The sequence below is a fragment of the Folsomia candida genome, unplaced genomic scaffold (genome assembly GCF_002217175.1).
Source record: "Folsomia candida strain VU population unplaced genomic scaffold, ASM221717v1 Fcan01_Sc001, whole genome shotgun sequence".
NCBI classification, from domain to species: domain Eukaryota; kingdom Metazoa; phylum Arthropoda; class Collembola; order Entomobryomorpha; family Isotomidae; genus Folsomia; species Folsomia candida.
The window spans coordinates 40,391-49,775 of record NW_019091193.1 but is presented as its reverse complement, the minus strand read 5'-3'; the positions used below and the strand labels follow the sequence as shown (position 1 = coordinate 49,775).

Below are 9,385 nucleotides of genomic sequence, written 5' to 3'. Positions count from 1 at the left end.
ACATACACTTCATATATATGCAACCTTTATGCAGATTATCACGATTCTAATTCAACCCGACCTCACTTGTTCCAACTCATAGCCGGTTTTGTTGTGCTTTAACCGTTTCTAAGCAACGCGTAACACGATTTGTGCCCAACTTTCTCCCGTTTTTGCACTGGTACAACACTACTGTGTTGTTCATATATTCGTATTTATACAGATTAGCCGTATGTGCAAACTGACTTTTGAGTATTATAGGTAGTTACAACAAATTTACAAATATTCCCAATATATGTTGCGATGGAAAATATGGTCTACTAAATATTAGTTTTACTAATAATCTTTATTCAACATGGACCCTCTTTTCCTCGCCATTACCCGCTTTCGTCAACGCCAATTTCCAGAGGCCATATCACACTGTGGAGAAATTCTGAGAAAGAATCCTCTAGATCAGGTATATGTACATACATATTTACATACGCGCACAAACGTCATACATTACATACTAATTTTAATATTGCAGGCTGCGTGGAGTCTGAAAACGAGAGCATTAACGGAACAAGTTCGTGTCGACTTTTTAGAAATATTTGACGACGGAATTGCTGAAGCTGTATTTAGCGAGGACACCATCGCAACGACGGCCCGGCCTGGCACGTCGCTTCGAACCCCTGCCACATCAGGGGGTCGGCTTCCTACTCGAGATGGACCAAGTCCTGCCATCAGGTCAGACACTGTTAGAAATCCAGTATTATCTAAAATAATCCCAAGCGGTATTCACATATGACTGTACCAAAGTGGTATTGATAAGTATTTGTAATACCGTGTACTAACTAATAGCTTCGTTTTAAAGTTTTACCATATCAGTATCAAATTTTTACGGGCGGTATAATTTTAATACCAATCGGTAGCAAATTTAACACCGAGAAATCAACACCCACCTGACTAGGTTACCAGATTTCTAACAGTGTAGTTAATTGATCCCAATTCCTTAACCAGACCTGTGACCCAGTCGGGTCGCCCAGTTTCCGGTGTGCTGCGACCCGGCTCGTCCTCCTCCGCCCGTCCTGGGACCAGTTTGGACCAAGCGTTGCGGAGTCGTGCGACCACGGCGAGACCAATCTCCGCCTCGACGGGGAGACACGTCCGCCTGGGGACGGCGTCCATGATCTCGTCCGGCGATGAGGATGCCGCCTTCATCAATGTCTCGAGACTTAATCTGCATAAGTATGGGAGGGAGGACGCTTTGGCCAAACCACTCTTTGAATATCTATTTTACGTTGAGAACGACGCTAAAAGGGTACATAAAAACATATCTACACTCTTAAAAGTCGGAATGTTAATCGTCCCCTCGCGGTGCGCATACGTATGTATTTATGTGATTTCACCAAATGGGGATAATGTTTTTTACCACATGGTGATAAATCTTACCCACGTGGTAACAAATTGTCACTAGCTGGTGTCAATTTTATCACCATTATCACTGCGCGGTTAAGTCACATCGTTCGATGACGATTAACACCGACCGGGCTATTAAGAATGTACAAAATTGAAAGTTCCTCGAGAATTTGTCCTACAGTAAGAAGTTCACAGTCATTAGTAACTTTTAAAATCCGAAAAATTTTGTAAAACAATTTTACAAAGATTCACAAAATGAAAAAGACCTGAGCAAATTTTCAAAAATTTGTGAACTAATTTTCCTTATTTGTAAACTTCTGTAAAATTTTGTAAAGAATTTACGGATTTTACAATGTTACTGCGTGAATTGCCTCAATGACAATGCGATGATTTATGTACATATACAGGCCCTGGAACTTGCCACTGTGGGGTCTCGCTCCACGAACGTGCCTTCCTGGTGGTGGGAGGTCCAGTTGGCCCTCTGCTGGCTCCGTTTGGGACAACCACGCACCGCGGAGAAGCATTTTCGCGCCTCGCTCGCCATCGAAGCCATGCTCGTCGGGTATCTCGGACTGACCAAGGTTTATCTTAAACTGGATCAGCCCTTAGCGGCTTTGGAGTCTTGTGGGAAAGGGTTGGAACGCTTTCCTAACGATGTGAGTCTCATCATTGAGATGGCGAGGTGAGAAAAAAATTAAACATTTGGATCCTTTTTTACTATTTAAAAAAAATGAAATTTCGATTTAATATTTTCAGGATACAAGAAGGTCTGGGTGCGATGGGGGCGAGTGTAAAACTTTACAAAGACGTCCTTACTCAAGATGCGTCCAATATTGAAGCCATCGCGTGCATCGGGATGCATCATTTTTACACGGATCAGCCCGAAGTGGCACTCCGCTTTTACAGGTATACCATAAATATTAAATATGGTATTTAGCAAAATTTTAGCAAACTGTGCAAAATAATGAAGCAATTCACGCAGTATTTTTATTAACATTGTAAAATTGGAAACTTATAAACTTTTATAAATTTTAGAAATATCTCATCTGATGTGTTCGCCCTATTTGACTCTGATGAGAGCATGCCTTTAGCAGTGATTTGTCTTAACTTTTATAATTGAAATCCTACGGTGGCTTAATTAATAATATAATTAATATTTAACAAATTATTAAATTATGTACATACATAAGTACTTATTTCCTTAAGTCAGGAAAATTTACTTTGTGCAAACTTATTTACTCAAGTCCAGGAGGGCGTCTCTTTATTTTGTAAAAGTTTGTAAAATTATTTCACAAAACGTACAGATTTTAGGGTAAAATCCGTACATTTTGTCGGTACGGACTCGTAACATTTTTACGATTTTTAGGAGTTTTTACGATTTTTACGAGAATGACTTCGTGAACGTGAATTGTCTCAATTTCTGTTTAGACGCCTCCTCCAAATGGGTCTCTACACGGCGGAGTTGTTCGTAAACTTGGGTCTCTGCTGCTTCTACTCGCAGCAGTACGACATGACGCTGAATTGTTTTCAGAGGGCACTCCACATCGCGGGAAACGACACACTGCCCGACGTGTGGTACAATTTGGGTCAGATCGCCATGGGTCTCAGCGACACGACGTGGGCCGCCCAATGCTTTCGCTTGGCGATATCTTGTGATAACAACCACTCCGAGGCTTACAATAATCTCGGAGTGCTCGAAGCACGAAAGGGGAACCACGAGGGGGCCGTAGCGTTTTTTAAGACGGCCTCATCCCTGTCGCCACTCATGTTCGAACCGTTATACAATCAGGCCAAGATTGCGGATTCGGTGAGTGAATGCTTGTAATTTTACTTACAATGGAGGTCTCCTAGCATATAATCTCAGATTGTTTGGACAGATGTTAATCTATCACAAATTTTATTGATATGCAATTTGCAAAAAACACGATCTGCCAAGGAGGGTTGTCGCGGGTAGCGAAAATGCTACCTGTTACCCGACCCTCTACCCGAGATAGTTGCATCCGAAGAGGAGAAAATGCGCAGTAAATTTGGAAAGTACAAAATTTAACCTTAGTTAACCTTAGTTTTTCCTTTTCGGATGAAAATATCTCTGCCAAACATGAGTGTCAGTAGATCGTGTCTTTGGGAAATTTGATGTTAATTAAATTTGCGATCGATTGACACTAATTTGGTCAAAGTCGGAGAGCATATGCTGGGAGACCTCCCATTGTTTGTTATTGTCATGTGACATGAAATTAGCCTGATCAACTTTATGCATATAATTGGTTTGCGTTTCGTTTAGGTTGGGGATCTCCAAAATGCATATGTTATCGTACAAAAAGCCCTCGCCAACTATCCTGAACATGCCGATTCGAAACAGTTGCTGCAAAAATTGAGGGTTTATTTCGAAACTATGTAAAACCACTTGTGTGTTTTAGTGTCAAATTGAATAATCTGGTGACCAGATGACTAATCAAAGATCGATATAAGTATTGTAAAACATTTTAATATGCAAGATTTAATAAAAATACGCCGGATATTTATTTATTTATGACTTTTTCATTTCGAGCACGTCGACCCCCAAACTTTGTAGGGTTGTTTATCAACACTTATGGTTATCAAAAATTCAAAAATGTTTTCAATTTTAAAAAATATTTTGGACTTTTCGCAAATATAAATATTTTTGACAATATTTAGCCATATTTTTAAAAAATATATTTTTTTTTGTGATTATTGAATTTTTGCAGTACTTTTTCGGAGTTTTAATGTGTTTGTTTGCATTTTTTGATTTTTTTACTTGTCCTTAATTTCTTGTTTTCATGATATTATACATATTACACTAATGTGTGCATTAAAGCAAGGAAGTAAATTTTCGCGTCTCCTAAATATTCTGAAAATGTCTCATAAATCATATACAACTTGCCTACATGTGAAACGTCTCTTAAATGAAAAAAAATGTCTCATAAGTATTTACATTTGTCTCATAATATGATTCGCTATGTAAAAGCAATTTTTGCCATTTTCTGCCTTATGTTCCATACATGAAGTCCATCGCACAGCATCCAAAATACTCCCGGTTTGTTTGCTAAAGGTTTTATTTGTTCTCATTAGCTTTTTAAATTAAAGCGACGTCCCAAGTGCTCCGATTTGAATCCGGTGACTTTGACCATGACATTAACCCAAGGAAGAAAAGGAAAATCGGTGGGTGGGAGGTGCTCCAGGAGTCAATTTGAAGCCAAGAATTACTTAGAGGAGCAAAAAGAGTGGAGATATCTGAATCAATATATTTTTCAGAAAGAGAACAAATTTTGAAATATGTGTGTCGACTGGCAAAAGTGTGTAGCTCGAAATCAAGGATTGTTCTCCCCAAGGATTCAGTGAAAGCATCAGTCTAAAAGACAATAGCTAGCCATGACCATGACCCAAAACCATCTCGTGGCAATGAAAAATTTTGTCATGATAATTTAACTAATATTATCTAGTATTCAATGATGTACGAAAGCCGATCAGAGATGGTTGTCACAAATTCATCTGTATTACCAGACGGTTTTTGGGTGGCGAGATTTCTAATGCTTTTTATGTGAAAGCCCTCTCAAACCATAGGTGAACATATGTATCTGGCTTCCAGTTTTGTGCACTCTGGAAAATAATATAGGGTAAAATTTGGAAAGGTGTCATTTTGTAATTTTCTAAATAAGTGCTCTTATTAAAAAAAATGGCGTCTAACAAAAGAATTTTTCGGAGGGCATAGTGCAGAAATCGCCTTTGCGAATATTATCAAGGGACTTACTTATCATGCTTTTCACTATATAAGTAAAACTTATGTCTCACTTTTGTCTCGTGCTTATCTTTTAATTCCGTTTTGTAGTCTAATTTCATACTTGTCTGAATGGAAGGCGCTCGTGCACACAACTTATCCACTTTTAGGGCCCCCATATTTTACAACTTTGATGTTAAAAACATGAAATACAACATAATAACACCACTTGAAGCTGAGCGCATTTTTAGCATGCGCAAATTTTTACTCTCAGGAGGAGAGACGCTTTCAGATCTTGACGTCTTTTGCATATGTTGGAGTACTATATAAGCCTACTAAAACCCAGAAGTAGTTTGATTCCATGACCACATTTGCGCCCTCCACACCCACTCAAAGGCGCCAAAAACAGGACAAAATCCCGGTTTTCATGTGCTTTAAATGTCACAAAAAAATCCATATTTGCTCGGATTTTTATAAAATTTGCATTTTTTGTGATCCCAGATACTTGGTTGGTCGTATCCAGTAGATATCTCAACTTTTTTGAAATTAATAAATAATAAAGTGGAAGGTGTTTCTCAATGCATAACTACTCAAAAGTAAGACTTTCATCTTACTGGTGATACTTAAATGGCAAAAAATATGAAATTTAATCTTTTTTTAATCTTACAAAAAATCAAAAGTATCTTGTATCTTGTGGAATATTTAAGATAATTTATCTTATCTTGTATGTTGTATCTTTACAAATGCTAAAAAGTATCTTTTACTTAGTATCTAAGTATCTGTGGGAAAAACAGGGAACAAAGTATCTTGATCTAGTGTCTTGGATTTATTCCAAAAGTATCTTTATCTTGTATCTTGTATCTTAAAACAAAGTATCTTGCCCAAGCCTGGAATTTTTACAGTTCGACATTTTTCAAAAATGCAGAAATTTTTCATTTCAGAAATTTTTCGGATGAACAGACTGCGAAGGATGTGACGACGTCTGGGGTTAACATTGTAGGATAGGGGAGGGAGGAGTCTACATAACATGAGCAGATGATGGGAACCTCGAATAATGTCGGGACTTTGTCCCCCTGTCCCCCGCTTCTGCGGCCATTATCTCAAGTAGCCCCGTTTCCTGGTCATCTTAAGCACGAAACGAATTCCACCTGTCTGTTCACCAGGCAGCTTTAGCTCGAGAACACGGTTAACACAAACTTGGTTTTTTTCTCTAAAATTGTCCAAGACCGGAAGTAAGTCGTTACTAATTTTTAATTACAATTTCAGATCATTCTTCGTTAACACCAGGGTCTTTTGACTGTTTCCTTGGAGGATTTCTAGACAGGGTCATGTCAGTTCAAAAATTCTCCAAAATTTTTTTTACAGATTTTAAAGTTTGGGAATATGCGCTATTTTTGCTGGGAGAGTTTGGTTGTCAAGAAAAATAAAATATTTTATAAACCGTTTCATAAAATGACAACGATTTAATTTAATTGCAAATTAAAATAGTTATAAAATAATTGAACTAGAATCGGTATCAAAAACGGTACCTAAAAATTTTTCGCATGCATTTATGAGGTTTTATAGAATATTTTTTTTTCTTGACAACCAAACTCTCCCAGCAAAAATAGCACATATTCCCAAACTTTAAAATCTGTAAAAAAAATGGAGAATTTTTGAACTGACATGACCCTGTCTAGAAATCCTCCAAGGAAACAGTCAAAAGACCCTGGTTAACACACATTACATAATACATTACACACTAATTCAAATTCCATACTTAACGATTAACGAATTAACTGGAGCATAGTACATACAAGTAATATTTTATTCCAGATTTCGAGAATAAGCTCATCAAGGCAGTGTCCCTTCGCAGTAAAATGTCGCTGATCGCCCAGTCGCATGTAAGTAACCTTATCCAATTTACAAGTTCTTTTCTTAACAGATTTCATCATTAAGAAAATTATTTAACATGTTTTTCAGGTGGATACCGAGCGCCACGAATTTATCTGGAACATTAACAATTTCAGCTTCCTTTCATCTAATCCGAAGTACTTTGACCGGCACACTTTCCACTTCGCGGTAGGCTCCAAAATCGGCAAAGTCTCCAAATGGAAACTTTTCTTGGCTCACCGAGGGTCGAACCCTTTCCTATTTTTCCAACTGGTCGAATACACTGGCCCACACGAGCTTCCGGTCACCCTAGAAGTCTGCGTGGAGAATGGATTAGGTCACAAATACGAATTTAGTAAGAAAATTAATCAGCCAACGTTGACATCGTTAATTTTGTAACGAACTAATCCTTAATGCGTATGTAGAAATGGCCTTACGAACCTTCACCGCATCCTGTACCGAGCCGATCAACTGCAACTCGTTTAGCGGTCAGCCCTACACGACCCTCAAGTCGATTTGCAATCAGGGTGTCGGCGACACGTTGAAACTGACCATAGTCTGCATAGTCTTTGGCAACCCGAGCTTCACGATTTCGGCGGTGGATTGTTCGTCGTCATCTTTAATTATGGAGAGGGAGCAAGCAAGAACCGTTCCGCGCCATAGGGAGGCCATTCTTGCCAGACTGGAAAGCGGGGAAAGGTCTGATGTGACCTTTGTGACGAGGGATGATCAACGCATCGCGGCACACAGGCTCATCCTCTCCATGCAAAGCGCCGTATTTACGGCCATGTTCGACGCTGAGATGAAGGAGAAGACTGATGGAATCGTCAAGCTGGTCGATTTGGGGGGCGACGGGCTCAAAATCTTACTAAAGTTCCTCTACACCGGCGAGTTGGAGGAGACATGGGACAAATTTTATGAAGAGATTGTCAATGCAGCGAACAAGGTGGGAATTCATGATGATAATTATTGGTCAATTACAAATGTTTTATTTTTTCAGTATCAAATAAAATCACTGATGGACATGTGCGACAGGATGCTTCCAACCCTTGTCTCTTGGCAAAATTGCGTGGAGCTCTTAAATCTTAGCGAATTACACGGTATGACCGGTGCGAAGGAGAAGATTGAAAAATTTATGAAGAGGTGAGGTTAAAAAATATTTTTGTTTGTTCTAAAAATATATAGTATGTTTTTCTTTGTTAGTGATCCGGACAAAATTTTCCAGTTGTGGCGTGCTCCTCCATCCTCAAAGCGTCGTCGAGATATTTAATTTTTCACCTATAATAATAAATATGTAAGAAATTTTAGCCTGCATTGGGAACAAATGATTACGATGTAAATATGTCAATGTTTTGGTATTTTTTAATTTAATTATATTTGGTATTGTTAATGTTAATTCACTATTATTATGTACATAAGATTATTAAGCTAATTTCGCATTACATATTCTTTCTCTCTTGGGAGTTAGAAATTTTGGTTCTTGATATTTGATATTTTTGTCTCTCAATTGTTAAAAGTAACGAAATAATTATTTAACCTATTGATAATACTTAATTATGTTCTTGATGCAATCCCACAAATTGTATATATGTATGTACATACATATCAATACCCTCAATTTTTCATTGCTTCGCAAATTTTGGATTATTAAATGATTCAATGTTTCTGTAAACTAAAAAATCTAGCACAATGTCATAAACTTATTGTTACATGCTTTCCCCGATAAGATTCCGTCTCAGTTTTCAAATTCTTTGATTAATAATCAATTGTTACGTTATTATTTTTTTGCTAATGTTAATTTTGACTGATTGTGCGTATTCTTGAAATTTTGATTATTTCCTGTACATATTTGTTTTAAGGTTGGATTGCTATCTTCGGAAAATTAACAATTTATAGATATCCATATACTCGAAAAAAAATTAATCGTTATGAAATTATACTGACGATTGCTGTTGCTAGATGCATGTCATATGTAAATATGTATCCCAAAATGAACTTTCTTTTCAAAACTATCCCAACTTTCCGTTTGTCTCATGGTTTAAAAGGTTACGTATACATACGTATTTATATATGTATATATGTAAAATCTTGTCTAGAATCTGTGAGATGGAATGCATAAATATACATATCGTCGGACTAATTCTAAAACCACTTAAGTGCAGTCTCATCTTAATTCTAAAACCACGTAAGTGCATTCGATTCGTAATTCTAAAACCACCTAAGTGCAGTCAATGTTTAATTCTAAAACCACGTAAGTGCACAACAAAAAAGAAGGAAAATAACCTAACTGCAATTCCAAAATAATATGCAGTTAATTTTCATATTTAAGTTTATAGTATGATCACAGAACTATACTATTCTAACTTTTCCTTCTTTTTTTGTTGTGCACTTACGTGGTTT

General features: G+C 37.4%; 2 protein-coding genes across 2 annotated transcripts; both read left to right on the top strand.

The window, feature by feature from the left end:
- The first annotated feature begins 212 nt into the window (after positions 1-212).
- LOC110863668 (tetratricopeptide repeat protein 8) lies at positions 213-3,903 on the top strand. Its single transcript, XM_035847054.1, has 7 exons — positions 213-436; positions 506-705; positions 979-1,279; positions 1,785-2,059; positions 2,134-2,283; positions 2,806-3,184; positions 3,659-3,903. Exons 1-7 carry the CDS (start codon positions 335-337, stop codon positions 3,773-3,775), a joined length of 1,524 nt encoding a protein of 507 aa, XP_035702947.1. The 5' UTR covers positions 213-334; the 3' UTR covers positions 3,776-3,903.
- Positions 3,904-6,225: 2,322 nt separating this feature from the next.
- LOC110841695 (speckle-type POZ protein) lies at positions 6,226-8,665 on the top strand. Its single transcript, XM_022087387.2, has 6 exons — positions 6,226-6,345; positions 6,929-6,996; positions 7,076-7,340; positions 7,411-7,931; positions 7,986-8,128; positions 8,189-8,665. The coding sequence occupies exons 2-6, from the start codon at positions 6,973-6,975 to the stop codon at positions 8,253-8,255; spliced, it is 1,020 nt and encodes a 339-aa protein (XP_021943079.1). The 5' UTR covers positions 6,226-6,345; positions 6,929-6,972; the 3' UTR covers positions 8,256-8,665.
- The last annotated feature ends 720 nt before the right edge of the window (positions 8,666-9,385 follow it).

Excerpts from the sequence above, each read along its gene's own strand:
- LOC110863668 (XM_035847054.1), top strand. The coding sequence starts at position 335 with ATGGACCCTCTTTTCCTCGCCATTACCCGCTTTCGTCAACGCCAATTT. Across the intron at positions 706-978 it reads GGACCAAGTCCTGCCATCAG|ACCTGTGACCCAGTCGGGTC; the intron begins GTCAGACACTGT and ends TTCCTTAACCAG. Across the intron at positions 3,185-3,658 it reads AGGCCAAGATTGCGGATTCG|GTTGGGGATCTCCAAAATGC; the intron begins GTGAGTGAATGC and ends CGTTTCGTTTAG.
- LOC110841695 (XM_022087387.2), top strand. The coding sequence starts at position 6,973 with ATGTCGCTGATCGCCCAGTCGCAT. Across the intron at positions 6,997-7,075 it reads CGCTGATCGCCCAGTCGCAT|GTGGATACCGAGCGCCACGA; the intron begins GTAAGTAACCTT and ends CATGTTTTTCAG. Across the intron at positions 7,341-7,410 it reads AGGTCACAAATACGAATTTA|AAATGGCCTTACGAACCTTC; the intron begins GTAAGAAAATTA and ends ATGCGTATGTAG.